Consider the following 12,153-nt stretch of genomic DNA (forward strand, 5'->3'; position numbering starts at 1 on the left):
AACCGTCACCACGGATTTATTTTTTTCTCCTACAGGTGACATGTGGGGCTCCGTATGATAGAGAATCACTTAAGACACTTTGCTGTAGACCCATTCCACATAATAATATTAATTAAAACTGTATGTTAACACATAGGAGCTTGCTGCATGAATCCGTGAGTACAGTTTACAAAATCTGAGCACACACATTGGAAATTCGTGGGATAGGATAGGACATTCGAACCAGAAAGACACAGCTTACACTTGACTAAAAGGTTTTTGTCTTTATGCTCAACTAAAGTGAAATAATAAGCATATTTCCACTTTGAGAAACTTGTCTTGCTCTCGCCTTGACTCGCCATGACTGCCGCACATACTTGAATAAACGGAAACACGGCCACAGTGCGTCTTCGTGTTTACAGTGGTTGGCATTCACCATTCATACAATGTGTCGCTGCTGCAAACAGGTTAGGCTGTAGGCTGCACTTCAGCCAAAATTAATATGCACAATATGGTAACGGTAACGGAGTTCATTTTATTTAAAAAGTAATGCGTTACAGTATTAGTTACTGTTAAATGTAACTGCGTTACAGTTACACGTTATTAATAATGCGTTACTGCCCAACACTGACTCTAAATAACAATCTACCATGTAAACAGAGATTTTTTATTGACTTAATCGGGTTAGGTCAAAATCAAAGTAAACTCTAATCGAATTAAGACTTGTGGAGTATTCCTATTTTAGTTGCGTTATTGAAGTACAGTAAAGACATGTACACACCCTACCGTAGTGTAGTCATTTTCATGCATCTTGCAACATGAGACACAAACGGCAGTGGTCAACCGTTTGATGGTAAACAAAATAATGGCTTCAACAACGGCATTGTCTGTTTGCATGTATAGCATGATGAATAATTAACTGCATTTGAAGCTTTCTGTAATTTAAAAATGAAACATCCAAAACTGTATATGATATCATAATGAAGATGAGACATATGTCTATGTGAAATTCTGGAGGGTCCATCAGATGACGTTGCGTAGTGTCTTAATGACGTGCCATTAATCGATCTATGTACTATAACGTTAAATGGGGACATGAAAGTGATATTCTAAAAGCAACTCATGTAAACACCTTAATTGTAATATTGTCTTATTCAGAATAAGGTAAATAATTAGATTACTGATGCCTATGTAAATGTAGTCATTGTTTTTCTGCCACCCTAATGTGCACGTAGATGCAAGTGACGTAAAAGTGACGTCTCCAAATCGGTCTATGGAGCCAATCTTTTCTTTCTTTATGATGTGACTTTGACGTTGTGTCACAGACATCTAGATATGCAGGCTTCCATGTTTTACATTTAAATTACATTTAATCATTTAGCAGATTATTTTATGCAAAGTGACATACAAATGAGAACAGTAGAAGCAATCAGATCAACAAGAGAACAACAACAGTATACAAGTGCCATGACAAGTCTCAATTAGTCTAGTACATAACGCATTGCCAGTGTTTTTTTTTCTCTCTTTTTTTTTATGTATGGAAGACAAGAAAAGTAATAGTATTAGTTGGTTAAGTGCTGGCAAAAAAGATGAGTCTTTAGATGTTTCTTGAAAATTTGTGGTCATTCCACAAACTGGGCACAGTCCAGGAAAAGGTATGTGAGAGTGATTTTGAACTTCTTTGGGATGGCACCACCGTCGTTCACTTGCAGAGCGCAAACTTCTGGATGGCAAATACGTTTGAACTAGTGAGTTTAGGTATGTTGGTGGTAGTGGTCACCTTGTAGGCAAGCATCAGTACCTTGAATTTGATGCGAGCGGCTACTGGTAGCCAGTGTAACCTGATGAGGAGAGGAGTAACATGAGCTTTTGTTTTGGCTCATTGAAGACAACCCCTTCCTGCTGCATTCTGGATCAGTTGCCGAGGATTGATAGTACATGCAGGAAGGCCCGCCAGGAGAGTATTACAACAGTCCAGTCTGGAGAGAACAAGAGCTTGGACAAAAAGTTGGGTGGCTTGCTCTGACAGGACGTTTCTAATCTTGCTAATGTTGTATAGGGCAAATCTGCAGGACCGGGTCGTTGTAGCAATGTGGTCTGTGAAGCTTAACTGATGATCCATCACAACTCCTAGGTTTCTGGCTGTCCTGGAAGGAGTTATGGTTGACGAACCCAGCTGTATAGAGAAGTTGTGATGAAACGATGGGTTTGCTGGAACCACCAGGAGTTCTGTCTTAGTAAGATAGTAGTTTTGATTTAAAGGCACCACCTGTGCACTGATATGTCATGTCAACTCTGGTAATCACTGGCTGCGCTTTTAAAGCTCAGCAGCAAACAAGATCAAAGTTGCATTTGTATGAAATTGAGTCTCACTTGACCAGCATGCAGTGCTTCACTCCATAGAGGTCATCATTTACTCACCTTTATGTTGCTCGAAAACCTGTGTGAGTTTCTTGATTCTGGGGAACAATTAAGCTTTCATGATACAAAAACATGACATAAAACGTGTGCGGCATATTCCAAGTTATCTATAACCATACAGTAGTTTTATGTGATCAAAATTTAAGTAAACATTTAATGACAATCATGATATCTGCCATACCTCTTCTTGGTTATAAGAGAAGTAGCAGTGTTTGCCTAATTTATGTTCTTTTGAGTCTAGCCTTTTAAATAATTTTTTTAGTTGGTTCACAATGATCCATTCACAAATCAGACTGAATAGGTTCCTGAGTAAGTGACTAAAGGATCTGGTCTCAGCAGTTCCTTGTGAAGTCAAATTCGGAGTAAATGATGTACATTTCGGTGTGTAACACAAAGCTGTCTTATAGTTTCAGAAGACTGTTCTCAACATCAATGGCAGTTGTGGTTAATGGGACACTAAACCAGATTTAGTTTTAATGAGAGCTAATGCCCTGAGATTTCAATAATGGGTGACTGCTTCTATGTGGCTTCTCAGTCCTCCTTAAAAATGAATGTTGATTTTGGTTTTTGATGAAATCCAAAAAGAAAACAATATGAAAACAAAAACATCTATCTCTCTTTTTTCCCCTCCACAGATCAATCGTGCCCCAAGTTTTGGTACAGATCAAAAGATTGATTACGATGTGAAGAAGGGGGTTTTGCTCGACACCCTGAAACTGCTCAACATCAGGTATGAAGCAATTCTCTCTCCAGAGTCCCATTAGAAAGAGAAAGAAAGAGTTAATCGGAAATCTCACTCTACGTTCCCAGATGTCCACCAGTCTTAAATGTTTTAGAAGATATTGATTCCTTGATCCTTGAAGAAGTTATTTAAAACTCATTTACAGTTCCACGCCCACTTAGTTTTACTGCTGCTCTTTGATTTGTAAGAAGAATTTTGGACATTTGAGCCACACTTAAAAATATGTAAAGTTCACAGGTTTACATGACAAACTATCAAAACAAGTGGTATCTTCAAATTAATAAGTGACAGACCAACTTTTTGAATTAACTTTTCTAGGGATGCACAGAGATGAAAATTTTGGCCGATACCGATAACCAATAATTCATTAAATATGAAAACCCATATGTTGGCTCACGAGTCAAGAACCGTTTCTGTCGGACAAGTCCGATTAGAGAGGCGAGGAGCTGATGATACTGCGCATTCTTGATTCAGCATGAAGCAGACCGACACACAGAGCATCTGAACCAAACTGATTCTTTTAATTATTGATTGTGAACTGATTCTGTGTTAATGTTATGAGAGTGGGTAAACCAAAGGCTCGAATCAAGGGCAATCATCGCCAAAGACGTCATCACGATGAGCGCAAAAGAACCGGTGAACCGTTTTCTTCAACTGGTTAATTCAATCGAACTGTCCGAAAGAACCGATTCGCGGAAAAGAACCGAAATTCCCATAACTACTGGTGATCCGACAACCGACATGAATCTCAACTCGCCCTCCATCTCCTCCTCTGGAGTCAGACGCAGCTCAAGTCGCTGCACGCTATCCACATCTCGGGGGAGCTCAATCGTGCAGCCGACACGCTCTCACAACAGCTCACCTTTCCCGGGGAATAACGACTCCATCCCCAGATGGTCCAGCTCTTCTGGAGTCGATTTGGGAAAGCCCAGGTAGACCTGTTCACTTCCCACGAGTCCTCCCACTGCCAGCTGTACTATTCCCTGTCCCAGGCCCTGAGGGGTGCCAGAAGGTTAAATCCTCCTAGGACACCCCTGATTCCTTCCTTGGACCACTCTCTTGTCCTGGCAGGACTTCAGAGGGGTCCCTTTGAGCTGCTGGATTTAATCAAGCTTAAGTTCCTGTCTCTCAAGATAGCGCTCCTGGTCGCACTCACTTCCATCAAGAGGGTCGGGGACCTCCAAGCATTTTCGGTAAGTGAAGAGTGCCTTCTGTTCGGGCCGGCCTACTCTCACGTTGCCCTGAGACCCCGGCCGGGATACGTGCCGAAGGTTCCCACCAATCCCTTTCGAGACCAGGTGGTGAACCTGAAAGTGCTGCCGCTGGAGGAGGCAAGATCCAGCCTTGGCGTTGCTGTGTCCCGTAAGAGCTTTTCACATATACGTGGACCGCACCCAAAGCTTCAGAAGCTCTGAGCAGCTCCTGGTCTGCTTTGGAGGTCAGCAGAAGGGGAAGGCTGTCTCCAAGCAGACGTTGGCCCACTGGATAGTGGATGCCATCGCCTTGGCATACCATTCCAAAGGCGAGCCATGCCCTCGGGGGGTGAGGGCCCACTCCACATGGAGTGTGACCTCCTCCTATGCGCTGGCGCATGGCGCCTCTCTCGCAGACATCTATCAAACTGCAGGCTGGGTGACACCTAACACCTTCACAAGGTTTTACAACCTTCGTGTAGAGCCAGGTTCTTCCCATGTGTTGGGTACCAGTTAATTGGCTTGAAGGCCTGGCTGGTTGTCATGCTTGCTGCGTCATTTACTCTAACACGGGGATGCAAGCACCTTTCTTCTCCCAGTAGAGTTCCCCAGTTGGCGTACCCTGGTTGAGTATCCTCCAGCACACTCGGCAGTCAGACTTGGCCGAGCAGTCTGTCGCCAGACCCAGTACTGGTGTTAGCATGCCCGAAGTTCTGGTCAGCCCCTGTACTGGGCTAGGTGTCCATATTGCTGATTCCCCATGGGTATTCCCATATCTGTATTCTTCCACGGTAATGTTTCCCTATTGGCAAACCCGTGTCTTCCCTTGACAGACCCGCTCTGTCAGTCTCTTCTGGCAGCTGTTCCATCCCTACTCTAAGGTAGGACCTGCCTCAGAGACCCATTCCATATGTAGTACTGCCCCCCGGGCCAGTCCATATCAGTATCTCTACATGTCACCTCCCTACGGGTAGGATGTGGTCTCCGTTGCAACCTTTTCCTAAGGCTCGCTTCCCCATCGTCTTGCCAAGCTGTAAGAATAAATAGGGAAGATTTTAAGCAATCTTTCACTGAAGGTTGAAATCCCTTCCATTAATTTTGTTTGGGCGGAACAGCAGCGTGGCCTTCTACAGCAGCGATGTACTCACCCTGCGCTGGGGCTTTAGGAAGGTTACGACCTTAAGCGTATTATTTGTGGCACGCCATGTCTTGCCGACAATTGCAGTGCCACAGGGTTGTGACAGTGTTCAGGTTGTGGCGTTTTTCATAGGACCCCATATGTTGTTCGACATAACTCGTAGTGACCGACAGATAGGGAACGTCTCGGTTACGTACGTAACCCTCGTTCCCTGATTGAGGGAACGGACACGTTATTTCCCCATGCCACAACCTTGAACCATTTGCTGTTGCCGGGACATGTTCTCGGCTCCTCAGCGTAAAACCTAGTGAGTGGATGCACCTGTCGCCCTATTTATACCCGTTGGCACGGGGAGTGGCTCAGGTATGTTAAATCCACTAGCCGATTTTCAATGGCGTTTTCTCTTAAACTCAGAGATGATTGGCCTCCCAAGTGATACCCCATATGTCGTTCAACATAACGTCTCCGTTCCCTCCATCAGGGAATGAGGGTTATGTACATAACTGAGACGTTATATATACCACATATTCGTCGTCCTCTATCTTCATATGAGATTCGTCTCTCATCATCTCTGAGAGAATATGCACTGTAAATGTGTGCGTCGTCAGATGCTGAAAGCTCGATCAGTTTTTACTTTCACTATCATGGTGAAAGACCGCCATAAGATTAACTTGCACACAGTTAGCATGTTGCTTGTATGATACCCACTGGCTTGCCTTCATGGTTTAAAACAGAAGTAGCCTATTTCCAATATTGCAATACATCCGTGCTACAACCCGACTAGTCAGATGTGTTGTGAACCCGCTCTTAGCTCTTCCAGTAACAACACACTGAAACACGGCAAATAAACCCAAATAATTCACAACTTTTTTATTATGGTAATATTCTCTTTATAATATTATGTTTATGACATTCCCAATTATAGTAATTAATTTTGAGCATTGCTGTTCAAGCTGCATGTGCATCATATGTTCAGATATTTATACAACATAAATATAATATTACAACTTATATTTGTACAAAAAGACCAAATGCAAACAAATTCATAACATTTTATTATAATAGTGTTCTCATTATAATGTTTTATATATATATATATATATATATATATATATATATATATATATATATATATATATATATATATGACAATCTCACTCGTAGTTAATGTTGTAAGCTGCTGTTTGAACTGTGGGCTGAGCTAAAGTAACCCCCACATAGGCTATAGCTTAACCAAATGCATTCTATATGAGAAAAAAAATCTGATTTATATGCATAAAATAAATACAATATTACAACATATAATTGCACAAAAGACTGTAAATGCACAAGCAAACTTAATTGTTCTGGTCGTGTAAATCTGTTGTGGATACGCTCTTCCCTTAACAACGAGCTAAAACACGGGCGAAGAAAGATTCCATTACTTTTTATTTACAGTAGCTAATAATATCTTTTTAATTTGACAGACTTGCACTGCACATGTTGCAGTACACTGTATATCGCTTTTCAAAGTGCTTCCAATGATATTTCAAGTAATTAAAAAACATCATGGTGAACAAAAATGTATTTATCGGCTCTAAGAAAATCTCTTATCGGTTCGATAACGATAACAGACAAATGAATATTTGTTGACCGTTATCGATATGGTGACCGATATATCGTTCATCCCTAAACTTTTCTTTTTTTTGGAACTGCTGCATTTATGTGAGTTTAAAGAAGTGTTCTTGGTTGATGAGTTGATTGATGACTTTGTTTTTCTGGAAAAAAAAGTGTTATTTTTGCCTAAAGAAAAAAAAGGGTTAAAATCATCCTTTAAGCGGTGGGATTACTTTGCTAAGTGTTTAAGTATAAAAAAGTGCTTTACTTAAAGTGTAGTATGTCTCTTTCCTCTGTGGTGTCATTAGCACAGATAGCATGTGAATTTCCTAGTCAAATTAATTGAAATGGTTTTGAGATGTGTTGAAAGTTATAGATATAGCAAGGTGAGCATATTATTAATTCTCACTAGACTCAGAAATTTAGATTTTTAAATTTGCCAGAATTGCCAGATTTACTAAACAAAGCATCGCCAATTTTTACAGCGCATATTTAGGAAAATAGTGACAGTAGACAATAGTCGTTTTTTTTTATGCCAAAAGAGGGTTTATGCTGGCGCAAACTGTTAGTTACTCTTGCCCATTATATAGGCTTGCCCCTTATATTTTTTATGTTTATTACTGTGCCGTATAATCACCCAATAGACTTCAGTTGTATATTTCAGTAAGTGTATTACTGTAAATATCAAGGGTAATACTAAAACAGTTTTCTATGATTGTATTGTATTTAACCTTAAGCGTGTTTGTGAGGATTGTGTGTTTTTGAGGGAATGTTGTGTATGTTCGTTTGTGCATACTTCTTGAGTTTGTGTGATTGCCTGTGCTTGTAGTTGTATGTCAGTACACAGGCTTTCCTGTGATTGATTATCATAGACCTGGCCTTCAAATCCCAGGTCCACCTTTTGTACTAAATATACCAGAGTGGCCCAACAATGGTCCTAGAGTAGGAAACAACAGCAGACAAACTCGATCCAGCAGTGGATCAGATTTCAGGATGCATTGCTACCATTCTGTCTCAGTGATTTTCTTGGAAGTCTCCACAGACGTTTACTGTGTCCCAAATGATCCAGCTGAGTTCTACCAGCAACATATCAAAACGACTCCCGTCTTATTTCCCCAGCAGTGGCAGGACAAAACCAATAACTCAGCGACAAGAACTCCAGAGTGTGAAAGTCGTATCAATAAACTGAGAGTTCCCCAGTGGTTCAGGAGCCCACTGACCCTGAGTGGCCACTTACAACAGCAAATTTGAAGGGCCAGTGAGCGATGAAATCTTGAAGTGCTGAATGCTGTCAAGACTAGTGATGTATGGAGTCTCGGAGTCTGTCAGGATTTCGGCTGGGAGTTTGGGCTACTTTAAGTGCTATTACTGAGTATTTCCTTTTATTTTATTTTATTTATTTATTTTATCTAGAGCGAGTGATAAACGTCGGAATTTGGCCCAGCAGAAGGCAGAAGCCCAGCGACGGCTGTATGGGCAGGGATCAATGCGCAAATTGACGGCCGGATCATCAGAATGGGAGAGACAACGTCACCTACTGGAGCGCAGGAGAGAAGAGCTGGTGAGGCCTGTTTAGCAATTGGAAATCAACATTTTATTACGTCATATTTAAGTAATGAATCAAAATAAAATTTGGTGTTGGAGCCATGGATTAGCAGTTTGTGCACTTGCTCCAGACTTGTTGAGACTTGGTGCTCATGTTGAAAAAGAAGATTTAGATCTCACTTATTTTTGTTGTATTTCTCCATCAACAAAAAGTTGCTTTTAAAATTAATGCATTACAATTTTTCACCTGAGCTGTGCCTGATTACTTATTTTTAAATAAAAAAAACAAAAAAAAAGTTTTATTTTTGGCAACTGTAAAAGCCCTTTCATACCAAAAGTGAAATTAAGAAATCTCTGCACCACACTCCCAATATCTCTCAACCTGGTAAAAGGAGAGCTGCCAGTGAATAAATGGTAAAACAAAATAACTTGCATTACTTATTTGAAAAAGTAACTTTTGATACTTTTTTCTACATTTAAAAGTAATGCGTTACTTTATTAGTAATTTGAAAAAAGTTATCTGATTACATAACTTACGCAAACCCCCCAAAACCAAAAAAGAAAAAAGATATTTAAATATTCATATTCGGCATATGTACAGACAAAGCACATTTTCCAGGAAGTTCAGTAAGTAGATGGTGCTTTGTGCACCAGTTCTTGATTGGTCTTTCGATCAACTTTTTATTATATGAGGAGATGAATGAGGTTGAGATGACTTCAGGTAGGTGGTATTTTCAAAGGGCAAAGCTAGACGCAGAAGAAGAGTGAGATTTGGGGATTGGGGGCTGAGCGAATATGCCTGTACCAGCATTTAGCAGAGATCAGTGACTATTATAGAAGACACCCTGCTGCGCCACAGCAAATTGACCAGCTGACCTTTCCACAATTATAGTTTTTGATGTATTAAAATGGTACAGTGGGAGTTAAATCTATATGAATTATGAATGGGCCCCCTGTATTAACAAGTGTAGAGGAGAGGCTGTTATTCCCGCTCACTAACTCTCAGACTTCATTAAGTTGCCTCGTAATATGGGAAACGAGTCATTCGGTGCCATTGTTATTGGGTTTTGGGTGGCTAAATTACACTGCAGTATAGCAGTAACAGAAACAGGGCTTTATTTCTTTGTTGTTCTACCTGCCTCTCACCGCTTATTCATTTGTGTTGTGTTTTCAGAAAGAAAGACTGGCCCAAGTCCGCAAGCAGGTCTCCAGGGACGAGCACGAAAATCGGCACCTGGGGAACTACAGGTAGGGGAGCCGCTGTGACGATTGTTATCCTGTAAGAATGCCCGTTTACACCTGTGGGGTCTCTTGTGGCTTGGTTTGGGATGTGACAGTATAAAACAATTTCTTGGGCTCTCATGTGAGGACAAGACAAGGACAAGAGTTGTTTCTGTAACTTGAAATATTCTGCCTTCGTAGACAGAAAAGTGGGGATAATAAGACACCAAAGCATGCCTGAATCCAGTCTTTTGATAACATTCTGTTTATTAATATAAATGAAAAAGTTACATTAAATGTAAATTTTGTGCATTATTAATGTAAAAAAACAAACAAAAAAACATTATACATTATTATATAATTATTTTTAATTAGGTCAGACGAAAAGGGGTTTTCAAACATTTGTCATCAATAATTTTTTATTATTATTTTTTAATTAATTAAAATATAATTAAATCTAGTAGGATCACTTTTCATTTAATATATTTTAATAAGTACAGGCCAGAATACGTATGCTGTTTTATTTAACATAAATATATCTGTTATGCTGAATGATGATGGGACATTATTTCACCCATATTTTATCATTTTATTTTCATAAAAGATATTTGAAACATTAAAGCTGACGCTTTACTTGCATTTTTTACTTGCACTTATGCTTTCTATATAAAATCACTTTTGTCAATTTAATTTGATGCGGACACCATGTGGGTCTCGTCTTTGACCCACATATAAGGCCAAAGTAAATCATAGACAATGTATTTGCAGGAAAACATTTATTTTCTACCTCACTTATGGTTGATAATTTGAGAGTGCTGGTCTAGAAGGTCCAAAAGTTTTCAGTATTTTTATCTATATCTGTCATAGATTGCTAATGAGGTCCAGGTCACTACTTTAATGGCTGCTAATGTTTTGTAAAGAAGCCAAAGGCTTCTTGCTTTTATTACTTTTGTCATTTGCTAACATTTACATTCAGACACTAAGATCTGCCAGACGAATACCTGCCATTAAGACTTGATTAACCTGACCTCCTTACACAAGCATCTTGACTAACCCTTTGTATTTACCATAGAGGGTGGCTTCTTTCATAGAGAAATTGTAGCATTTAGCATCTTGCAAAAAAAAGAAAAAAATTCCAGTCACTTTGTAATTGCAACAAATCGTTTCTTAATACAGAGCCTCCACGTCAGAGCCTCAGAGGAGGAATACAAAACGAATGCCTCTTCCTAAATAGGTCATTTTATGCCTATGCCTGTAACTGCTGTTCTGTTCAACTCTAAATAAAAACACTCCAAAAGATGCTGAAACATGAAAAAAAAAGTGTTTGAGGTTTGTGGGTCAGACCCAGATTTCAAACATGTGCCATATGCCGAAGACTAAGCCCACTTACTCTTACTAGATTACTTCTCCCACATAAGTTTGTCCATCGTGGTTGTAGCTCTTAATGGATTTGGGGCGGTTTATCGTCTGATCTGAACATTTACATTTACTTGAGCTTTTGATTACGTCAAAGCCGGAATCCAAAAGAGCTGTTTTAAATGTCACACGCCAAGTGAGTTTAAGTTTATTAGGCCTAAATGTGGAAATATTTCGCTCGCTATACCCTTTGCTGTTTATTTAGATTGAGGTGCCACCATTATTTTGCTCAGTCCTTCTCAAATGTTGGGTCAGACTGAAAGAACAATAAAAATTTCAAATGCAGCTAACTATATAATTGTGTGAATTTATGAGACCAAAATAAACAGTGTTTTTAGACAGTTTTCTGGAATACTTGGTGCTGATTGGTCAAATGCTGCATTCTGTAATGAAATATTCTTAATTTATGTATTTGGTAAGTAGTCAGTATAATAAGCAGGATGGTTCTTGCATTCTGACAATCATTATTTCTAAATAATCCACTTAGGATGGTACAAGTTCATCTTGAGTCTACATTATCAACTTCCCCACATATTTGTTGATGTCAATGGATATCCTTTCAATCTGTATGGTATTTTTGCACAAATACATTTGCCATCTTATCCCAGTATCTGTTTAATCCAAACAAGTAAATCACACTTTTTAAGACACGGTCTTAGGTTTTTTTTTTTTTTTTTTTTTTTTTTTTTTTACTAGCTCCTGTTAATGTTATTTATACAACATGAATTAATAATGAAAAAAACTTATAAAACATTTATTAATATTAGTTATTGCTAATTTCAACATTTAGTAAACATTTTTTATTATTTGTTTCATTACATTAACTAAGAAAAGTTATGTTTTATTCACTAATTTTAATAAAGATTAAATACATACTGTAACAATACAGCTATATTGCTTAT

The 12,153-nt window shown here is 39.2% G+C and overlaps 1 protein-coding gene across 3 annotated transcripts in view; it reads left to right on the top strand.

Annotated features, from left to right (window-relative positions):
• The window catches only part of LOC127967773 (tubulin polyglutamylase TTLL7-like), a 121,013-nt gene that overhangs the window by 68,375 nt on the left and 40,485 nt on the right, over positions 1-12,153 (top strand). For all 3 annotated transcript variants that reach the window (XM_052568453.1, XM_052568454.1, XM_052568455.1), the window contains 3 exons: positions 3,036-3,130; positions 8,483-8,630; positions 9,789-9,862. In XM_052568453.1, the coding sequence (XP_052424413.1) occupies positions 3,036-3,130; positions 8,483-8,630; positions 9,789-9,862 (317 nt within the window). The remainder of the gene's footprint in view (positions 1-3,035; positions 3,131-8,482; positions 8,631-9,788; positions 9,863-12,153) is intronic.

This window comes from Carassius gibelio, chromosome B11, assembly GCF_023724105.1.
Source record: "Carassius gibelio isolate Cgi1373 ecotype wild population from Czech Republic chromosome B11, carGib1.2-hapl.c, whole genome shotgun sequence".
Lineage (NCBI taxonomy): Eukaryota > Metazoa > Chordata > Actinopteri > Cypriniformes > Cyprinidae > Carassius > Carassius gibelio.